Source organism: Desmodus rotundus, chromosome 9 (genome assembly GCF_022682495.2).
Source record: "Desmodus rotundus isolate HL8 chromosome 9, HLdesRot8A.1, whole genome shotgun sequence".
In the NCBI taxonomy this organism is placed as follows: domain Eukaryota; kingdom Metazoa; phylum Chordata; class Mammalia; order Chiroptera; family Phyllostomidae; genus Desmodus; species Desmodus rotundus.
This window is the reverse complement of record NC_071395.1, coordinates 72,232,230-72,254,777: the sequence shown is the minus strand read 5'-3', so window position 1 is coordinate 72,254,777 and position 22,548 is coordinate 72,232,230. Positions and strand designations below refer to the sequence as shown.

General features: G+C 42.7%; 1 protein-coding gene and 2 pseudogenes across 3 annotated transcripts; all 3 read right to left on the bottom strand.

Annotated features, from left to right (window-relative positions):
- Positions 1 to 757: 757 nt before the first annotated feature.
- On the bottom strand, positions 758 to 5,556 carry LOC112308740 (small ribosomal subunit protein mS35 pseudogene; annotated as a pseudogene).
- A 1,548-nt stretch (positions 5,557 to 7,104) lies between these two features.
- Positions 7,105 to 7,216, bottom strand: LOC112309009 (U2 spliceosomal RNA; annotated as a pseudogene).
- A 3,296-nt stretch (positions 7,217 to 10,512) lies between these two features.
- LOC112308741 (asialoglycoprotein receptor 1-like) lies at positions 10,513 to 22,428 on the bottom strand. Of its 3 annotated transcripts, none has more exons than XM_053912013.1 (10): positions 22,210 to 22,428; positions 14,991 to 15,150; positions 14,177 to 14,249; positions 13,101 to 13,279; positions 11,978 to 12,073; positions 11,816 to 11,887; positions 11,470 to 11,556; positions 11,229 to 11,380; positions 11,043 to 11,149; positions 10,513 to 10,906 (listed from the first exon to the last, which is right to left on the bottom strand). In XM_053912013.1, exons 2-10 carry the CDS (start codon positions 15,070 to 15,072, stop codon positions 10,750 to 10,752), a joined length of 1,005 nt encoding a protein of 334 aa, XP_053767988.1. In that variant the 5' UTR covers positions 15,073 to 15,150; positions 22,210 to 22,428; the 3' UTR covers positions 10,513 to 10,749. The 3 variants fall into 3 exon arrangements, with proteins under 3 accessions (XP_053767988.1, XP_053767989.1, XP_053767990.1); XM_053912014.1 differs by having other exon boundaries at positions 13,101 to 13,195; XM_053912015.1 differs by having other exon boundaries at positions 10,774 to 10,906; positions 11,037 to 11,149.
- Positions 22,429 to 22,548: the final 120 nt, after the last annotated feature.

Sequence of the window (22,548 nt, the reverse complement as noted above, 5' to 3'; positions counted from 1 at the left end):
CTAACGACATCAAGGAAGGGATCGTTGACTTATGGCCATAGATATATTTTGTTGCATATGATAAGTGAATTATTATTTAAAAAGCTAATGTAGCAATATTTTCCCCTAAATTTGTTTTGTGGAGTGAAATGGTGTCTAACCCTCCTAACATACTCTATATGGATACGCACATTAACATTCCTTGTATTCTACAGTTCCACGCAGTGTGTTTTGTTTAGTGTGCTTCCTCCAGTGGCCTTCTGCAATGTCCTGTGGAAACAAGGCTCCCTCCAGCTGTGAGTGACTCTAATATAAAGTTGTCCTTAGCAAGAACATTCTTAATTGAAACTGGTATAATTCTTCCTGTGGGTACATGGCATGAAAGAATACAATGACTACCGTTACAGTTTAGTGCCTCTGTCTGGATTCCTGCTAATATGTGAGCTATTTTACCCAGCATTCCTTTTGCACCACCTGTGTCAATTTTAACACAATAAAAAAGCAAATAACATTTTTGTATCATGATGAAAATCGCTTTCTTAGAAAGGTCTCAGGAAGTTCAGTATTCCATGAGCTGCATATTGAGAACCCTTGGTGAAATATAATTCTTTTATATTATTATCTTGTATCCAGACACATTAATGAATTCTCATTACAGTAATCCCCTCTTATCCACTTTCACTCTCTGTATGTTTAAAATCCACCTGCATTTTCTTGAAACGCTTCACATATGTTGTTCATTTTTTCTCCATTATTCTTGCCTGATTTAATAGATTCTTCACTGATTCTTATACTGAGAAAGGGTATTTTTATTGTTCCCTTATTCTTAAGACTAACAACAGACTTAGTGTAACCCTCAACTTCTTTCATACCTAGGATATCTTCTTAATTTACTTCCAGGTTTTGCTCTGCAGCTTTAATTTGGAGCAGTGTTTCCAGGCTATTTTGTTCTGAGGAGCTGTTTTTCCATGTATATCTTTAATGTCTGCTTCAGTCTTATTTTTCTCCCATTCTTCAGTTTTCCAAGACTTGGTATAAAATTGTTCGCAGACACATTGCATAATCATAATTCTGTCTCTTTAAAGGGCAAGTACCTGTTATAATGGTAAGCACATCTGTGGTCTTACAGTATCACTTTCCTGCAAGTTTAATGAGTTTCTTCTTTGCATGGTCATGTAAATTCAAACTGGAAAGTCACCCTTGAGGTGACTACTCATGCCCTGGGGCTTCGAATAGATGCTCGATGAGAAGCATGATCAGCTGTGTCGATTTTAATTAGAAAATGCTTCTTGAACAACAATAAAATAAATAAATAATTTTTTAAAAGCACTAAAAAGAATTAAAAAAAGAAAGAAAATGCTTCTTGCATTTTTCATCACTGTCTGGTGCAGATGGCCCCTCAGTGCAGAAATCTTTAAGAGCTTTACAGTGCTTTCTAATTGGGGCTCTATAAAAGTTCTAGATTTCAATTCTGGTTAAGATGGAGGCTTAGGTAAACACGCCTTGCCTCCTCACACAACTGCAGCAAAAATTACGACTACAAAACATGTAACACCCAGAATCATCAGAAAGCTGGGCTGTATGGAAATCTAACAACCAAGGAATTAAAGAAGCCACATTCATCCAGACAGGTAGGAAGGGCGTAGACCCAGAGAGGTGCGGAGACACAGAATAGGCAGTCCCACACCCACCCGTGGTGGATAAAAATCAGGAGGGATACCTTGGGAGTGAGGGATTTCTGTCCCAGACCAGACCACTGAGCCCAGGATTCCAGCACAAGGAAGGTAAATCTCCATAACTTCTGGCTATAAAAACCAGTGGGGGTTGGGGTGGCAGAAGAAACTGCTGGAATCTCAGGAGTCTCCTCTTAAAGGACCAGCAACAGACTTAGGATTTACACAGACTCATTCCCTTTTGGATTCAGCACCAGAGCAACAGCTGGAAGGGCACCAGTGGCATATGGGGAGAAACTGAAGTGGCCGGCATCAGGGTGAGTGCTGGAAGGTACCTTCTGCCTGGGCAAAACTCCAGAGGCCAGGAAGCAGCATTGTCTCCTCTTTGAGCCCTCCCCCACACAGAGCCACAAAGTGGTGACATGAGTTGTCCTGCCATGACGATTACCTAAGGCTCTGCCACATACGACTTAGAGGTGTGTTTTTCTACAATAGGCCACACTACTAAGACCAGGGAGCTCTACCTAATACACAGAAACAAACACAGAGAGGCTGTCAAAATGAGGAGACAAAGAAAATATGGCCCAAATGAAAGAATGGAAAAAACACCAGAAAAAGAACTAAATGAAATGGAGATAAGCAACTTACCAGATGCAGAGTTCAAAGCACTGGTTATCAGGAACTCATTGGGTACTTCGACAGCATAAAAAAGACCCAGAAAGAAATTAAGGCTGCATTAAGTGAAATAAAGTAAAATCTACAGGGAACCAACACTGGAGGGGATGAAACCAAGAACCAAATTAATGTTTTGGAACATAAGAAAGAAAAAAATATTCAATTAGAACAGAAGAAGAAAAAAGAATTCAAAAATACAAAATTAGGCTAAAGAGCCTCTAGGACATCTTCAATTATACCAACATCCAAATCCTAGGGTGCCAGAAGGAGCAGAGGAAAAGCAAGAAATTGAAAACTTATTTGAAAAAAAATAATGAAAGAAAACTTCCCTAATTTGATGAAGGAAATAGACACACAAGTCCAAACTGCAAAAACAAGATGGACCCAAAGAGGACCACACCGAGACACATCATAATTAAAATGCTAAAGGTTAAAGATAAAGAGAGAATCTTAAAACCAGACAGTTACCTACAAAGGTGTTCCCGTAAGACTGTCAGCTGATTTCTCAAAAGAAACCTTGCAGGCAAGAAGGGGCTGGAAAGAAGTATTCCAAGTCATGGGACCTACATCCAAGATTACTCTATCCAGCAAAGCTATCATTTAGAATGGAAGGGCAGATAAAGTGCTTCCCAGATCAGGTCAAGTTAAAGGAGTTCATCATCACCCAGCCCTTACTATATGAAATGTTAAAGGGACTTATCTAGAAAAAGAAGATAAAAAAAAGAACATTAAAATGGCAATAAATTCACAACTATCAACTATGGAATGTAAAAAACAAACTAAGCAAACATGAAGAACAGAAACAGAATCATAGATGTGGAGATCATTTAGAAGGTTATCAGTTGGGAGAGGAAGAGGGAAAATGGGGGGAAAGTTTCAGGGATTAAGAAGTATAAAGTGCTAGGTACAAAACAAACAGTATAGGAAGTGGAGTAGCCAAAGAACTTATATGCACGACCCACGAACATGAACTACTGGGTGGATTGCTGGAGGGAATGGGGGTACCCGGTGGAGGGAGGCAAAGGGGGGAAATTGGGACAACTGTAATAGCATATCAATAAAATATATTTTTAAAAAAGATCTAGATTTCTCTATTTTGCCATGTGCACCCCCCTTTTCGCTGGATAACCCATTCGGACAGGAAGAGGTACTACAGAGTGTTCAGGTGCTATTACAACAGGGTAAACATTAGACCAGTACTCTTCTGTGAACTGCCTGGTTATATCCTTTGCTACTTCTCTAATGGGTTTCCTATGTGTTTCTTTGTCTCTAGGCTCTTTCTGTGCTGGGTGTCTTCCACTTGTCCCTCCACACCCTGTGGCCTTGAAGGCAGAGCTGTACGGCTGCATCAAATTGCTTCTTGCCATCTGGCTTCCAATGGGGTTCAAAACATGTTTCTTTAGTGATATTATTTTGTCCGCTTGATCTATCAATTACTAGGGAGCTGTATTACAATCTCCTACCATAAATATAGATTTGTTGATATGTTCTTCCAAATTTTTTGTTTGATATATTTTATGGCCATCTTATTCCATGCACATGTTTAATACCAGTGTATCTTCCTATTGAATTAAACCTTTGACATTAGGAAGTGACCCTTTTTATCTTTAATAAAACTGTTTGTTATAAACTGTACCTTATATGATAATTATTTTGGTTAGTGTTTGCCTAACATATCTTTTGTATGATTTTGCTTTCAAACTCTGTTTTAGTTGTGTCTCTTGGGCATATGGTTGGACTTTACTTCTTATTATTCTTGTCCTTTAACAAGATAATTTAGTCTTTTGCATTTAATGTAACCAGCAACATATTTGGATTCAGAACTAACCTTTTATTTTCTGCTTATTTTTATCTACTAGTTTTATTTATTTTATTCTCCTTTCCTGTCTTCCTTTAGATTAACTTTTTTTTTCATTTTTTCCCTTACTAAGTTTGTAAGTTATCAGCTCTGTTTCTAAGGGATTAGCCTAAAAAGTACATCAATGGTGGGAAACACTGTCTTTACTCCGCTGTTGCAGAGCTGGACGTGTTATATGATTGTAGACTCTATTCTGCGCTTCTCTAGCCCTTCTCCTTTCTGACATCCAGTGTCTATGTTTCCTTTTCTCTCCTTCATATTATTTTGCTCACCTTTCCCAAGAATTAGATTTTTCTTTTATTGATCATCTCTGCATTTTTACATTTTAATCCATTAATTCTTGCTTTATTAAAAATAAATTCCTTCATTCTATTTTGGGGGTGTATTGTGTTATTTTTCTCAGGTTTCCTAAGTTAAAACCTAGCTTAATTCAATTCAATTTATTTTGTTAATCCTCGCTTGATGATATTTTTCATTGGTGAGAAAAATATCACCAATGGTGATAGAATGGTTAGAGGGAAACATTGATGTGAGAGAAACACTGATTGGTTGCTTACCATACATGTCACGACTGGGGATCAAACCCACAACCTCGGTATGTGCCCTGACCAGAAATCAAACCGGCAACATTTCGGTGTATGGGATGATGTTCCCACCAACTGAGCTACACCAGTCAGGGCTTCTTTTTTTTTTTTCTTTAAATTAAATGTGTCAAAGGCTATGTACAGTTCCTCCTGAGTTCCTCCTGAGCACCACAACTTCAGTATGTGGTGCTGTCTTTGTTCATTTCTAATTCACTGAGTTTACTTTGATTTTCTCTTAATGTTATCTAGAAAGATGGTGAGAAAGAGATGTTGTGGTTCCCTTTGGACTCTACATTTGTGTTCACGTCTAACTGTTTCTTTGTGGTCAGAGCATTGCTTTTTTTGGAAGTATTTGGGGAATTATTTGTGGCTAATACTTTGTCAATTTTTCTTCACAAGCCCTTAAGTGTCTGTACTCTTCATCTGTTTGTCCTTTAACTCCTGTCTTGGATTGTGGATTCTATTTATCTGGGGTCTTTCCTTCCACGAAACTGACTTTCCTCATATGTTTGGTTACTCTTGGTTGTGGGCTTAGCTTTTTTGTTTTTAATTTTTTTTCCACTAGAGTTGACATACAATATTATTTTAGTTTTAGGTGTATAACCTAGTGAGTAGACATTTATGTAACCTATGAAGTGGTCACCCTGATAAATTTAGTACCCATCTCAAACCATACATAGTTATTGCAATATTATTGATTATATTCCCTAAGCTGTACTTTCCATCCCTGTGACTGTTTTGTAGCTACCAGTTTGTACTTCTTAATCCCTTTCCCTTTTTCATCCATTCCCCCAATACATTTGACAACCATCACAATGTTCTCTGTATTTGAGTTTGCTTCTGTTTCATTTGTTTATTTAATTTTTTAGATTCCACATATAACTGAAACCATATGCATTTGTCTTTCTCTGTCTGGCTTACTTCTCTCAGCACAATACCCTCTAGGTCCATCCGTGTTGTTGCTGATGGCAACATTTCATTCCTTCTTACAGCTCAGTAATATTTCATTGTATATATAACCATCTCTTCTTTACCCATTCATCTTTCCATGAGCACTTAGACTGCTTCCATATCTTGGCTATTGCAAATAACGCTGCAGTGAACCTATGCATACATATATCTTTCCAAATTCGTGTTATGGGCTCCTATGGATAAATACACAAAGGTGCAATTGCTGGGTCCTTCTTTGGCTCTTGTTACAGCCTTTGTTTTAAAGTCTATAATGGGTGATAAAAAATATTGCTACCCCAGCCTTTTATTCTTTTTCATTTCATGAAAAATCTTCTTCCCTCCTTTTACTTCCAATCTGTGTGTGTCTTTCGATCTGAAGTGAGTGTAGACTGCATATGTAAGGGGCTCGTTTTCTTAATCATTCAGCCACTCTATTTCTTTTGAATGAAGCATTTAATACTTTTACATTTAAAGTAATCGTTAATAATTATGTAGTTTTTAAAAAAATACATTTTATTGATTGTGCTATTACAGTTGTCCCATTTTTCTCCCCTCTATTCCCCTCATCCTGCACCTCCCACTCACCAGAATTCCCCTACCTTATTTCATGTCATAGGTTATACATCGAAGTTCTTTGGCTTCTCCATTTCCCTTACTATTCTTAACCTCTCTCTGTCTATTTTGTACCTGCCATTTATCCTTCTTATTCCCTCTACCTTTTCCCCATTCTCCTCACTCACTCTCCCCACTGATAACCCTCCATGTGATCTCTATTTCTGTGAATCTGTTCCTGTTCTAGTTGTTTGCTTAGTTAATTTTTTGTTTGTTTGTTTTAGGTTCAGTTGTTGATAGTTGTGAGTTTGTTGTCATTTTACCGTTCATAGTTTTGATCATCTTCTTTTTCTTAGATAAGTCCCTTTAACATTTCATATAATAAGGGCTTGGTGATGAAGAACTCCTTTAACTTTACCTAATCTGGGAAGCACTTTATCTGCCCTTCCATTCTAGTGATAGCTTTGCTGGATAGAGTCATCTTGGATGTAGGTCCTTGCCTTTCCTGACTTGGAATACTTCTTTCCAGCCCCTTCTTGCCTGCAAGGTTTCTTTTGAGAGATCAGCTGACAGTCTTATGGGCACTCCTTTGTAGGTAACTGTCTCCTTTTCTCTTGCTGCTTTTAAGATTCTCTCCTTATCTCTAATCTTGGGTAATGTAATTATGATGTGCCTTGGTGCCTACTTCCTTGGGTCCAACTTCTTTGGAACTCTCTGATCTTCCTGGAAGTCTATTTCCTTTGCCATTTTAGGGAAATTCTCCTTCACTATTCTGTTAAATAAGTTTTCCATTTCTTTCTCTTCCTCTTCTCCTTCTGGCACCCCTATGATTAAGATGTTGGAATGTTTTAAGTTGTCCAGGAGGTTCCGAAGTCTCCCCCCATTTTTTAAACTGATAAGAACAGATACTACACTTGATTTTAGCCAAAAGGCCGAGAAGCGATCTCTCCCCATTTTTTTGAATTCTTGTTTCTTCATTATGTTCCTGTTGAATGTTTCTTTCCTCCTTCTGCTCCAAATCATTGATTTGAGTCCCGGTTTCCTTCCTGTCACTGTTGGCTCCCTGTATATTTTCCTTTATTTCACTTTTCATAGCCTTCACATCTTCCTCTATTTTGTGACCATACTCAACCAATTCTGTGAGCATCCTGATTACCAGTGTTTTGAACTGTGTATCTGATAGGTTGGCTATCCCTTCATCACTTAGTTCTATTTTTGGAGCTTTGATCTGTTCTTTCATTTGGGCCATAAATATTTTTTGTCTTGGGGCACCTGTTATGTTGTAAGGGGCAGAGCCTTAGGTATTTTCCAGGGTGGGGCAACCCACTTCACTGTGTTGTGAGACTGTATGTGGAGAAGGGGTCAGAGAGGGAACAATGTCACTTGCTGCACTCTTGGCTGGCTTTCAGTCACTTCCCTTGCTACCCACAAGCAAATTGGGTCCTTCTGGAGGTGATTCCTGTGTGGGTGAGTTTGTGTACATTCTAGGACTCTGTGGGTATCTCCAGTGAATACTCCTGTGAGGCTGGGAGTTTCTCCCACTGCCATAACCCGCACTGGTTTTTGTATTCAGAGGTTTTGAGGCTTTATTTCCCCATGCTGGAACCCTGGGTTGTGCAATCTGTCTCACTCCCTAGTTGTTCCTCCTTGTTTATCCTCACACTAATGTGGGACCACCCAGTCTTCCAGCCATTGCCTTGCCATGAGTCCTCTCCATCCCAGCTGCCTCTCTCCATCCCTCCTACCAGCCTGGATGAATGTTTCTTCCTTAACTCCTTGGTTGTTGGACTTCCATATAGTTCAAATCTGGCAGTTCTGGTTATTTTTTGTTTTTAAGTTTGTTGTTGTCCTTCTTTGGTTGTGTGAGGAGGGAAAATGTATCTACCTATGCCTCCATCTTGGCCTGAAGCCTCTAATTATGTAGTTGTAGCCATTATATTATTCACATTTTTACCTTTTTTCTTCTTTTTAACATTTAATTGAATTTATTGGGGTGACATTGGTTAATAAAATTATATAGGTTTCAGGTGTACAAGTCAAGTCTCCTTCCATCACCATTTAAAGAAGTTCTTTAAACATTTCTTGTAATGCTGTTTTGGTGGGGATGAATTCCTTTAGTTTTTTGTTTTGTTTTTTTGAGGGGAGGGGCGTCTGGAAACTCCTTTATCTGTCCTTTAATATTAAATGCTAGCTTTGCTAGGTAGATAGTCTTGATTGTTAATCCTTGTTTTTCATCGCTTTGAATGTTTTGTGCCAATCTCTTTTGGCCTGCATTTTCCATTGAGAAATTAGCTGACTGTCTCATGGGAGCTCCCTTGTAATTAACTGATTACAGGGTAATTAACTGATTCCCTCTTGCTGCTTTTAGGATGCTCTCTTTGTCTTTAACCTTTGGCATTTTAATCATGATGCATCTTGGTGTGGGCCTCTTTGGGTTCATCTTGCTTGGAACTCTGTGCTTAGTGGACTTGTATGTCTATGTTCTATGCCAGGTTAAGGCAGTTTTCCTCTATTATTTTATCAAATAGGTTTTCAATTCCTTGCTCTCTCTCTTCTCCTTTCAACACCATGATGATACAAATGTTGGTATTCTTGATGGTGTTCTACAGTTTTTTTTAATCTTTTTTATTTTTTATTCTTTGCTGTTCTGATTAGGTCTTTTCTGCTACCTTGTCTTCCAAATTTCTTTCAAATCTCCTGCTTCATCTAATCTACTGTTGATTTCCTCTAATGCACAGGTGTCAAACACAAGGCCCATGGGCTGAACCCGGCCCTCCACCTTGTTTCTACCCAGTAGCAGCACTGAGCTCCTTACCCCTAGTTAAGGAGTAGTTACATTTACACAGTCCTAAAATTACATTCATCCCTTTGAAGGCAACCACTAGGCTGATGTGACCCCTGGTGAAAATGAGTTTGACACCCCTGCATGTATTCTTCATTTCAGTTATTATATTCTTCATTTATGACTGGTTCTTTTTTTATGTTTTTATCTCTATTTTTATGTTTCCTATTTCTTTGTTCAAAGTTCTCACTGAGATCACTGAGCATCCTTAAACCAGTGTTTTGAACTCTGCATCTGGAAGATTGCTTATCTTCATTTAGTTTAGCCCTTTCTCTAAAGCTTTGTCCTTTTCTTTAATTTGGCACAGGTTTTTTTGTCTCCTCATTCCAGCTTCTTCCCTGTGTTTGTTTCTATGTATTAGGTAGAGCTGTTACATCTCTCAGTCAATGTAGAGAGGCCTTATATAGCATATGTCCTGTGGGGCCCAGTGGTGCAACCACCCAGGTCACCCAAGCCAAGTTGTCCAGGGGCACCCCCAAACATGTGAGCTGTGTGTGTCCTTATTTGTACTTCAGCTTTGATTGCTGTTAGCACATCTGTGGTAGAGATTTACCCCCAGACCTACCAGCTGCCAGTACTGGCTACAGATGCGAGGGGGACTTGTGCAGGGAGCAAACCCCACAAAGCAAGACTTGCTCCAGTGGGGCTCTGGTGCCTGCTGAGTACTCCCCTTGAATGTGTTGCTCACGGAGGTGATTGGATGGTGATGCAGTGTAGTCTGAAGTTGGACACAAGGTGATCTGGCTCAGGGACCTCCCTGGAGGTGCAGACAAAGGTCAGTCACCCATAATCCCTGCCCAGGACCATTTAGCCTAGGTACAAATTGATCTGCAAATGGGTGCCACTTGTGCTAGGCTTGCGGGTCCCTGGGAGAGCCCAAGCTGCCAACCAAGGCCTACTGCTGCTGCTAATGTCAGGCCTGGGGCTACTTAGCAAGAGGTACAGGGCATGCCAAGGTCAGATGTGATGTGTTTGGGTTTGTCAGCCTTTGAGAGATTTTAGGAAAGTCCATAACCCAAAGGAAAGTATGAGCCAAGATTGACTTCAGCTTTGATTCTTTATATTTGTTGCCTGTGGATGCTGCTTCTCTTCACTGTAATGCACGCAGCAGACACCAAGGAGTTTCATCTGAAGCTTTGAAAGCACTCAGCACATAGGGGTGTTGCTGGAAGGGGAATGGTACCTGTAACAATGCTATTTTCCAGCTGAGACCCAGAGAGCAGAGTAACTTGCCCTAAATCTGTAAATAATGAATCTACTGTCTGGCCCAAAGCCAGTACAGTTCTCCCAGTTACCCATGACCTGCCCGAGGCTTCCTAGTGACAACAAGCGCCCTACCCTTCGTAATCCCCAATAAACCAGACAGATCAGAATGTTTCATGTATTTCTCTTCTTTTTACTCTAAAAAAAAGTGGACAATAACAACCTGCACACTGCAGAAAGTGGCATGGTTTCAATGTCCCCACCCCTCTGAACATCATTTTCCTTCCTCAGACACCATTCTCTCACTTCATTTAAAATCCTACATGAAAACCCCCAAGAACATGCTGGAGACCCCCAGAGAAAAGTACCCCCAAACAAGGACCCTGCAACAGGTGTAGGCATTGAAGGAATAACTTAGCGGAGAAGAGGCTTCTAGCCAACCTTGTTTAGTTCTTTCTCGCAGGCCCAGCGGTAGGGCCTCTGGCAGATGTCATAGAACCAGCGGCCGTTGTTACTGAAGTAGACACAGTTCCCACTTCCCACGGGCAAGTTCCTGTACCAGTCATCCTGAAGCTCTTCTCTCCAATACCTGAGGACACCAGACAGATGTAGGCCCAGGGACCAGACCCTCAACTGATCCCAAGAAGCAACAAACACCCAGGTACCCACCCAACAGGGACAACCATGCCCAGGCCAAAGACAGAGTGCAGAGCACACACACTCACTGGAAGCCCGTCTCAATGTCTGTCCAGTCCACCCAAAACCAGACAAGATGTAGGTCACTAAGGCCCATCCAGGTGTTCACAGAGGATGTGTGTTTCTCGAGAAATTTCTAGAGAGAAAAGAGGAGGGTGGTGGCTCCTCTTTCTGTGTATCAATCACCCTCCCAAACCAGCCCTCCCAGGCCTCACCTGCTCCTCCAAGGAGCTGACCACCACCAGGTGTGCGTTCTCCAGCTGGCAGTACTCCTCAGCCTCTGGCCAGGGCTTCTCCATACTGGAGAACCAGTAGCAGCTGCATTTATGCTCCAGCCAGTTAACAGGGCAGCAGGTTGTTTGGGAGCCTGAAGGGTGGGTGTGGGGAGGGTCTGAGATGCTGCCCAGTGGGACCATCGCAGGAGATGGGGCTAGGCACTCCCTGGACATCACCCACCATTGCTCTTAAGCTCAGCCATCTGGGTATTCAGAGAGTTCAGTTTTTTGGCCAGCTCCTGGACTCGCACGACCATGTCAGAATAGCCTGGGGGACACACAGAAGGACAGTGGGACACTCCAGGGGACCCAGCCCAGGACTCTCCATGCCCTTCTACCACATCAGGTCCAGTGGAGAGGAGAACGGGCCTGACCTGCTTTGAGTTCCTGCTGCTCAAGCTTGCTTTCCAGAGAGAACACCTTGTCATTCAAGCTTCAGGCTGGAGGGGAGGGCACTCAGCACCCCAGGCTGCTCCCACCCCACCTGTGTCCTGAGAACCCCGCCCCACCCCTGGAGAGTCTCTCACCTGCTTGCAGCTGCTGAGTCTGGTTTTCCACTTCCACTTTCAGAGATGTTATCATATCTTTCAAGAGGCCACCTGGAGGACATGGGGACTCAGTGCTCAGGATTCAGCTCACACCTGTGCACCCCCTCATCCCAGTCCAGAGCCCCTTCCAGCCAGGCTCACCCTGGGCCCGCAGTGCCTGGACCTCCGCCTCAGTGTTTGAAGTGAAGTTGCTGTAAGCTGCTCTCAGAGTCTCCAGGTCCCTCTGAATCTTGGAACCTTATCAGACAGACAGCACACTGAGCGCTAAAGTCATCAGGCGCTTCCTGTGCTGGCACCGAGTGGGGCACTTGACATGCATTGTCTCATTGGGTCCTCACTGCCACTCATCCCAAAGGGACAGGCACTGTTTTGTCCAAGCTTGCAGATGAGGAAAGTAAGGCTGAGAGAGGTTAGGTAATTTGACTACATTATACAGGAATAAGGAACTGAACCCGCAGCCGTCTTTATCCTCCATGTTCATCATCAGTGCCCACATCACCGAACCCCCATTGCCCCCATGACTGCCCACCCTGTGACCCTCACTTTTGGATCCAATCACACAGATGCTGACCAGCAGGAGGAGGCTGAGGCCCAGGGAGAGCAGGAGGAGGCGGGGTCCAGAGCAGAGATGCTGCAGGAGGACCTGGGGTGCAGGCAGCCCTGCAAGAGGAGAAGACCTCAGGACAAGGAGGACCAGGACAGGAGAGAGACAGCAGAGGAGGAGAGGCCACAGGGACCTGTCAGGGAGGAAGGCTGGTGCAGGGAAAGCTGGGGGGAGGCTGTGGTTCAGGGGATGCCCAGGTCTCTGACTGCTCGTGGACCAGCACAGTCCTCAGTCACATGGGCCCTCACCTGCCTCCTGGCACCTGATGGTGATATGTAAGGTCTCATCATCAGGGCTGGTGTGGGGCCAGCAGAAACAGAGAGTTGGGTCAGCCAGGCCCCCAGCAGGTTCATGCTTATCTATATTGTCAGTTAGCAAATGTTTCCTTTCCAAACACGACTATTCACTCCCCCAGTGCAAATGTTCAGCCCTCCCCCAGAGAATGGGCCCCCAGGCCTGCTGTGGTCCTCCCTGATCCTGTCCTTTTGAGGACCTTGAATCCTCTGCATACAGGAAGCCCCAGGCACTGGAGCCTGACCTGTAAGAGTTGAGGACTCCAGCAGTGCACATGGTAGGGGTACAAATATGCTGTGATAACAGAAATCTGTCTACACATGTAAGAGGGTATCTTAGAGGACACCTTTTCTCCTTTCTTCTTACCATTGCTAATCCTCTGGCTTTTCTTCTCACTCCCCAAAGACTGGAGGTCTTCATATGTCATTGACATGCTTGGACCAACTACGAGGCTGTCAGAGCTGAAATGGAGGCAGGGCCAGTCAGGATATTGCTGGAGTTGTGGGACTGGGGAGCCCGGGACTAGAGTGGAGCTGAAGTCAGGGCTGGAATTGAGGTAAGAGATGAAGTTCAGGTTGAGGATGAACCACGGGTTAGGATTAGCAATGGCATTAGACCTGGGTTTGCAGCTGAGGTTGGAAGTGGGGTGAGGACTTGTGTTTGGGCTGGGGTGGGGCTGAGTGGCAGATTGAAGGTGGAGGGAAGTGGGAGCTGAGTGTATTACTAGGATGTGTCTAACATTGGGGCTGCAGTCGAGGTTGCATTTCCTCCTAGGACTGGAGTCAATACTCATGTTGATGCCAGGATAGAGTGGGGCCTAAGCTTGGCCCTGAAATTGGAAACTAAAGAAGTTTCTTTGGGGCTGGTGTTAAGATCAAGTTGACTCTGGGATTGGAGCTCTGGATGGGGGTAACAGATGAAGTGGGGGTAGTATTAGAGTTAGGGGTGTGTCTAGTCTGGGGTCTGAAGATAGGGCTGGAACTGTGTTGGAGATGGGGCTGAGTGTGAGTCTCAGTTTATGACTGAGGTTTTGTTACCATGCTTTTCCAGAATCCAATTAAGTCACAGGTGGCAAACACAAGGCCTGCGAGCTGAATCTGCCCCTCCACCTTGTTTTATCTGGCCCAGCACCTTGTTTCTACCCAGTGGCAGCGCCAAGCTCTCACTTAACTGTTAAGGAGTAGTACATTTATACAGTCCTAAAATTACATTCACCCCTTTGAAGGCAACTGTGAGGCTGATGCGGCCCCTGATGAAAATGAGTTTGGCCCCCCCGAGTTAAGTGAATAGATTTAAGTGACTGTACTCAGTCATTAAATCTCCCAGCTGCCATTTTACATCTCTTCTTATTTGTCCCACCTGAGACTCACAGGTCCCTCCTCCTGCTTTCTCTAACTTCCTCCCTGTCCCCTTGGTCTCACCTGCATCCCCAGCCCAGTTACCTGTGCAAAGTCTGGAGGCTGTGGTGCTTGGTTTTGTTGGGCAGCAATGAGTAGAGCTGGATAAAATGAAATCCTGGAGAGTGGAGTAGAGGAGACCGAGGGAGGAGTCACATAAGGGCCTGGAGTCCTGCTGGTCCCTGAGTCTGAAATCTCAGGAGTCTATAATTTGGGATCTCCTGTATCATATACTTTGGATAGGAAATGAAAATTGGAATCAAGTGGAGACTGCATATGTGAAGACATTATATATGGGGCCAGCTTTGCTCTCCTCCTTCAGGGTGTGTCTGGTCCTTTAATGCTTCCTTTGACCTCCCCTTACTTCCTCATTGTTATCATTTGCAAGAGGGTAGTTTTACCAAAAAGGTCCACAGGTACAGTCTGTTCTTTCTTCTCTGTCCCAAACCCCCTTTCACATCCTGCATCAGAATTTCCCAGAACTAATGGTGTCTCCACCACTGCACATGCAGGTCCAGAGGAGCCTTTTTCTCTGCTCTTATTTGATCATGACCTGAGTCCCTGGCATCTGAGTGTCCTCTTGGGCCCCAGACACTAAGCACCCCCAGCTCTGGCCTACCTCACCTCACTCTAGCCAGAAGGAGGGAAAAAGGTGAAGGAGATTAGGATGCCTAGCCAGATTGGGACAGGAGGAGCTGGCAACAGAAACAAATTTGTATTGTACACCACATTTGTGATCAGGATTTTGCCAGGCACTTGCTGTACATTAACCATTCAGTTCTCACAAGAACCACGGGAGGCATTTTCGATGATGGACTGAGGCTCAGAGCCATTGAGTGACCTGCTCTAGATCACTCACCTGGTGAGAAAAAGAGCCAGACTTCCTGTCCCGTTCTGCCCGACACCCTGGTCTGGGCTCTCTGCACACACGCTGTCTTCATGAAAGGGGTTCACTTGCATCCTGGAAACTGTAGCTCTCTCACACACACCATCTTGCCAGCGCAAAGGAACTTTAGTGTCTTAAAGGTAGAGAAGGAAGCAGATCAATTTTAGATTATATTTTCTATGTAAATGGGATTGTGTTGTGCTACCTGCTTTTTAATTCAATTAACAATGTATGAGGACCATTTCTTGGCATCAGTTTATAAAATATCCTTTATCCATGTCTCATCTTCATTTCATTTCATTACATGCACCATAACTTGTTTACTAAGATTTCACTATTGATGGACATTGCTTTCTTGTGCTGCTTTTATTTGGTATTCTGATTAGTATTTGTCTGACACTGGGGTGCAAGCTATTTATTAGGGATCTGCACCTGGGAAAGGAAGGGGGAAAAGGCAGAGTGAAAAGTTTAGTAGCTGTGAAGACCCCACAGACTGCAGCCAATCCAGCAGGGGGTTCTGGGATTCCAAAGCAGTGCCTGTCAGAGCTGTCCTGCCCTGGGCGGAACCTGGGCCTTTAATACCCACGTTGCCCAGTCACCAGATGAGGGTCACCCCAGCAGGGGTATAACCTGATGCGGGAGGGCTGTGGGCACAGGCCACACTCCCCACCCTGGGCACCACGTCCTTCCTGGAGGGGAGGGCGTCTGGGGAGCTCATCCCTGTGCCTCCCACAGTACTGCCTTGTACTCCCATGTTAATTCGGGCATAATCAACCACTTTGTGTTGCTGAGTCATGCCCACAGAGAACAGGGTATGTTTGGCCTTTCACTCACACATGCATTTAAGCATCCACTCAGCAAGTACTTATTGAACATCTACAGTATGCCAGGCAGTCTCCTTCACAAAACACAGACTTAAGATGTGGACAGACAAGCAGCTTCCAGCCAAGATGGAGACATAGGTATACATGCTTCATTTCCTCACACAACCAAAAGAATGATAACAACCAACTTAAAAAAAGCAACAACAAACGTTAAGTGCCAGTAAATAGAACTGTATGGAAGTTGAACAACCAAAGAATTAAAGAAGAAACATTCATCCAGACTGCACCACAATGCAACCTTTTAGAGTATGGAATGACGCTCCAAACAACTGAGCCGCCCGGCCAGTGATGTAGTGGGGTTTTTACACACATTTTTCTTCCTGAAAAATGGTTCTTCCTGAAAATGGTTCTTGAGGACTTTCCCATGTCGCTGCCCACCTCCTTCTGTTTAAAAGCTGCATGGTTTTCCAGAGTGTAGACGCGCCAAGCCTCTGTTTTTGACTCCCTCAGTGATGCATTTTTGAGATGCTGCATCTTTTGCTTTTAGAAGCAATGCTGAAGTGAACATGCTTAGATATGCCTGCTGCTAAAAAGCAAATATTTCTCTTGGTTGGAAATCTAGAAGTAGAATGGCTGAGTACAAACACCAACCTTAAAATTAAGGATTGCATACGTACTGCCAAGTTGCTCTAAAAAGACATTGCCAATGTACTTATTCCCCAACCTTGCATAAGGTTATTCTTTTATCCACACCTTCACCAGCAAAGCTGTAAATCCTTGCTGACAGGGTGTTCAAGAAATGTCTTCTATGTTATTTCAATTAACTCTTAACTGATTACTGGTTTGGAAAGAACAAAGCTTTGTGTTACATTTCAGGTTTAAAAACTGTCAGAAGCACTCTTACTTAATAAAGTTTGTTGCAAGCAAGTACAACTGGAAGAAGAAGTGTAGAAAAGCTACTTCAGAAAGCAGACTTGCAGTTTACATTGTTCTAAGTTTTTAGAATATGTGAAACAAAGGATTACATTTCAAGGGCTTAAAGGAAAATGTGTAAAAAGTGAATTCATTTTAAATTCAGTTACATCTACAGGGATTAACAATAAGTACCCTCAAGGAAATTGTTCCCACATTCATAATGCTTTGTGACTTCCCACCATTATCTAAATATTGCTCACAACCTTGATGTCCACACACAGAGATTTACGTTTCATACAGGGAAAGGTGGGCTCCTGAGTGACATGATTTGCTAAAGAACCCTTATCTCTTCATCTAATGACTTCAGAAAACAAAAAAGAAAATCTGTCTCTTACAATGTGAAGATGAGTCGAATTTAATCTCATTGGATAACTTTTATCCTGACCTGAGTTTTCACAAATAATTTGTGTGTTTAGCTCACTGGTTGTAAATATCCAGGCTCTCAGAAAAAAGCATTTGTACCACAGCATCAGTACTTGAAGCCCAAGTGAATTGCTTTCTAGTTCACCTTTGTTCAAGCAGATTCAAGTCTTTCTAAAGGAAGGCTTCTATTTCTGATCTCAGATCCTCCTTCTCCAAGACGGGGATGGGGAGGTGGGGTGGAAGCTAAAGTTACTGTGTTTGCAACCAAAAGTCACTTCCTCTGCAGTGAGTTGTGACTTTGTCAGTTTCTCCTACAATATTTCCATAAACTTTTGCTCTCTGTGATTTGGATCTGCTCTTTTGAATACCTAAGAATCCATGACTCTTTTCATGTGCGTTTTACCTTTTCAATCAATATGTGATACCTATCTCTACCCCTTTAATTTTTTCATTGGAAAGTCTCTTTTGTGTGACATACCATTTCACTTGCTCTATTTTACTAGCATTTGTCTAGAATATACTTCCTCTCTCTATTTCAGATATGGTGGTGTTTTGTTTTAGATATATGACCATGACTTATAAACAGCATAAAACTGGATTTTTTTACCCAATAAAATTTTCTGTCATTTATTAGTAGACCTAAATCTATTCACATTTATTGTAATTGCTAATATGTTTGGATTTATTTCTGCCATGTAATATTAGTTTTTGATCTGCCCTATTTTCTTGCCTTTTTTTCCTGACATTTTCCCAGACTTATTGTTAAGGACAGCTCCCCCAAATTGTGTACACTTCATAAAATTTCCATTCACACCTGTGGCTCTAGGGAAAAAGTGCAACTGAAATCCCAGTTATATGACCTGTTTGCATGTTAATTGACCTGTGGACAATTATTGTACATTGCCAGGCTTTTTACAGTTAAGGAAGACTTCACAATAAGTTCAAGGAATATGCAGTAAATATATTTTTTATTTTTTGCTTTTTAAAATTATATTTTATTGATTATTCTATTAGAGTTGTCCTGATTTTTCCCCCATTGCCCACCTCCACCCAACACCCTCCACTTCCTCAGTTAACCCCTACACCTTTGTTCATGTCTATGAGTCATGTGGAAAAGGTCTTTGGCTACTCCATTTCCTATACTGTACTTTACATCCTGGTGGCTATTCAGTACCTACCCATTTGTACTTCTTAATCTCCTCACCTCTTTACCCATACTCCTCCTCTGCCCTCCTATCTGACAACCATCAAAACCCTCTTCCTAACAATTATTCTGCCTCTGTTCTTCTTGTTTGTTTAGTTTTGTTTTTAGATTCAATTGTTTATAAATATGTATTTATTTATTGTCATTTTACTGTTCATAGTTTTGTTCCCTTTAACATTTCATATAATAATGGTTTGGTGATGATGAACTCCTTTAGTTTTTTCTTGTCTGGGAAGCTCTTTATCTGCCCTTTGATTCTAAAAGGTATCTTTTCTGGGTAGAGCAATCTTGGCTGTAGATCCCTGTTTTTTGTGACTTTGAATATTTCTTGCCAATCCCGTCTAGCCTGCAAAGCTTCTCTTGAGAAATCAGCTGACAGTCTTACGGGAATTCTACCAGAGGTGACTAACTTTTTTTCTCTTGCTGCTTTTCATAGTCTGTTCTTATCTTTGACCTTCAGCATTTTAATCATAATGTGTCTTGGCATGGGCCTCTTTGCATCCATCTTGTTTGGGACTCTCTGTGCTTCCTGGACTTGCATGTCTATTTCCTTCACCAAATTAGGAAAGTTTTCTTTCATTATTTTTTCAAACAGATTTCCCATTTCTTGCTCTTTCTCTTCTCCTTCTGGCACCCTTATGATGCGAATGTTGGGACACTTGAAGTTGTCCCATAGACTGCTTATATTATCCTCATTATTTTTTATTCTTTTTCTCTCTTGTTGTTCTGATTGCCTGTTTTTTGCTTCCTTATGTTCCAAATCATTGATTTGATTCTCGGCTTCATCTACTGGTGTTTCCCCGTAAATTGTTCTTTATTTCAATTAGTTAATCCTTCATTTCTGACTGGATCTTTTTTGTGCTGTTGAAGTCCTCACTAAGTTCCTTGAGCATCCTTATAACCAGTGTTTTGAACTCTGCATCTAGTAGCTTGCTTATCTCCCTGTTGTTTGGTTCTCTTTCTGGAGTTTTGATCTGTTCTTTCATTGGACACGTTTCTTTGTCTCCTAATTTTGGCAGCCTCCCTGTGTTTGTTTCTAGTATTAGGTAGAGCTGCTTTGACTCTGTGTTTTGGTAGTATGGTCTAATGTAGTAGGTGTCCTGTAGGGCCCAGTGGCACCCCCTAACACCCAAGCTGGGTACTCTAAGTGCACCCTTCCTGTGGGTTGAGTACACCCTCCTCTTGTAGTTGAGCCTTGGTTGCAGCTGGCAGATCAATGGGAGGGATTTACCCAGCCCAGTCAGCTGCAAGGACTTACTGTGGCCACCGGCCACCAACCTCTGCCCTCCATGGAGGATCAGCTGTGCAGGGCCAGGGTGGTGGTACTCCAATGTGGTCTGTAGCTGTCCACTGGTGTGCAGGCTCTGAGATTTCCTGGGTGGTGCAGGCCAGGGTCAGCCCCAACTTATGTTCTGCCCAGGGCCATCCTACCTGGGCTATAAAGCAATCTAAGATGGATACTACTTATGCTGGGCTTGGAGAGTCCCCGGTGGAACCCACCTGTAAGTCTAGGCTGGATGCTGCTAGTGCTGGGCCTGGGGCCACTTAGGAAGGGGTACAGGGGCTGGGGGCTCACTGAAGCTGGCCGTTGCTGGTTTGAGAGGATTTAGGAAGTTGTAAAGCATGAGCCAAACCAGCCATTCATACAGAAAAGTCTCTGTTAACAGCTTGGGTGGGTCCATAATTTTAGTGGAATGGAGCCTCAGGTGATCTCCAGGGTAGGACTAACAGTGTTAGCCAGGTTGATGGAGTCTCAGATATGGTACCCACCTGCTGGCTCTGTGTCTTTTTGAGGGGAGGTTTCAGAAAAGTGACAATGATTCTGTCTACCTTTCTGTCTGGGAGAAAGCTGTCCCCTAGCTCTCATCTTGATGCCAGACACTTCAGTTCCTCTCTGTATGCCACTGGTACTTTCAAGCTGCCACCCTGGTGCTGGAACTCAGAGGGAGTGAGTCTGAGTAGGTGAGTTCATGTGTCAATTCTTTAAGAGGAACTTCTTGGGACTACAGAAGTTTCTTCCAGTGAGTCAGTCCCCACTGGTTTTTGCAGCCAGAAGTTGTAGTGAGTTGTCTTCCTGTCACTGGAACCCTGGATTTAGGCTCTGGTGTAGGGCTGGGACTCCTTGTTCCCAAGATATCCCTCCCAAATTTTTATACACCACACATGGATGTGGGACCAGCCTGTTCCATGTTTCCACCCCTCTTACCAATCTCGATAGATGTGGCTTCTTTAATTCCATAGTCATCAAACTTCCATTAAGCTCAACTTCTGATGGTTCAGAGTGATGGTGGTTCTATAATTTAGTTGTAATTTTGATGTGGTTGTGTGAGGAGGCAAGTGTGTTTACCTGTGCCACCATATTGACCAGAGGTCGGAGTATGCAGTAAATTTTTAAATGAAATAATTATGAACTTCAGAAGAAATAAAAGTTGGGCTAGAAGGGAAATGTAATCAATTATACTACTTAGCTCAGCATTTAACAATACTGATGCAGCCATAACTAATATGGATTCTGAATTATGATTTAAATAGAAATTGTAGGCTCAATTGGAAAATTGTACCTCATCTACATGATAGTGACTAAATAATGTCTGTCAACAATTGGTAGATAAAGATATATCTTTTTATGTGCATTATTCAGAAATTCAGATGTCAATACAAGAAGAAACAGCTAAAACCTGAGACTGGTTTCTCTGGATAACAGGAGTGTTTTTTTCTAGTCCCACAAGACTTTAAATGCATGTATTATAACTTTCATAATATTTTTTACTTTATACCAGTCATATACATTTGGAAGGAGAAGTCCTAGAAAATTATGCAACTGAAAATTAGGAAGCCTTTACCTGACACAAGGTTAGAAGCAAAAATTACTTGAAATATTATATGTGAAAACACACAAAAATGCCAACTCCTATGTACCACAGGAAATGATGAAATAACATACGGCAGATCTGTCTGTTGGAATTTCTACCCCTGCTAAGTTCCACAAGGTAAAACTTCTCAGGGAATAGCATAGATTGGATCAATGTCCACAAGACAATGGAGAGTGAAAAGGCAAGCTACTAGTGAAATGCAGTATTTGTATATGTGCAGGTACACAGGAAACATCCTGACAGGAAACCTATAGTGGTTAATTTCATGTGTCAATTTGGGCCACAGGGTGCCTAGAAATTTGGTCAAACATTATTCTGTGTGTCTATGAGGGTGTTTTTAGATAAGAGTAAGCTTTGAATCAGTGGACCCAGGAAAGCAGATTGCTCACCCTAATGTGGGTGGGCCTTATCCAACCAGCTGAAGCCCTGACTAGAACAAGAAGGCTGACTCTACATGAGTACAAGAGAGTTCTTCCTGCCTGACCCCCTTCAAACTGGGGCATTGGCTTTTCTCCTGCCTTTTGACTCAAAGGGAAACATCATCTCTCTGGGTCTTTAGCCTGCTGCCTTTGAATGGAACCATACCATTGGCTCCCTCGGGCCTCCAGCTTGCCTGCTCACCTGCAGAACTTGGGTTTTCTGAGCCTCCATAATCACAAGAGCCAATTCCTTATCATAAATCTGTGTGTGTGTGTGTTTAAAACATTTTTTACTAATAGTATATATTAATTTTGCGATAAAAATAAAACAAAAAATCTATTTGCTTAAAGACTCTTCTCAGATTGGTTTTAGAATGATCTTGGAAGATGACAGTTACCCACTGTGAAACAGTTGGTGCCACGCTGTGTTGGACGTATCTCTAGATTTGTCTGGGGTCAAAAAGAGGCAGCCACACTGAAAACAGTGGAAAAGTCTGATACCAATCCTTCTCTTAGCAAACATTTTTCACTGACCTTGCCAGCGCACTCCACAGTTCCCAGGCTGAGGAAAGTGGGGTACTCCTGAAACTTCTTCTGGAGGAGATCCCAACTGCAGAGAAGGCCACTTCCTCCAGGAACCCCTCAGGGTGTAGGCAGACCCTCCAGCCCAGCCCAGCCAGCTCCTTCTCCCACCCCCAAACCCCAGTGCCTTCTACTGAATGCTTCTGCTCCAAGCTCCCCCACCCCACCCCTGCCATGCCTAGGAGATTGGGTACCTAGGATAAGCTGTCTGGAACTTAAACTTTCTTCCAGATGCTCTCTGCTCCCTCTTCTTTGCACACTACATTTCCCAGTTCCAAATAACTAGTCCAC

What these genes read in the sequence shown, in the direction of transcription:
- LOC112308741 (XM_053912013.1), bottom strand. Translation starts at nt 15,072, where the DNA reads ATGAAGACAGCGTGTGTGCAGAGAGCCCAGACCAGGGTGTCGGGCAGA. An exon ending in AGCCTCCAGACTTTGCACAG is followed by an intron (nt 13,280 to 14,176) that starts GTAACTGGGCTG and finishes CCTCAATTCCAG; the next exon opens with CCCTGACTTCAGCTCCACTC. An exon ending in AAGCCAGAGGATTAGCAATG is followed by an intron (nt 12,074 to 13,100) that starts GTAAGAAGAAAG and finishes CTGTCTGATAAG; the next exon opens with GTTCCAAGATTCAGAGGGAC.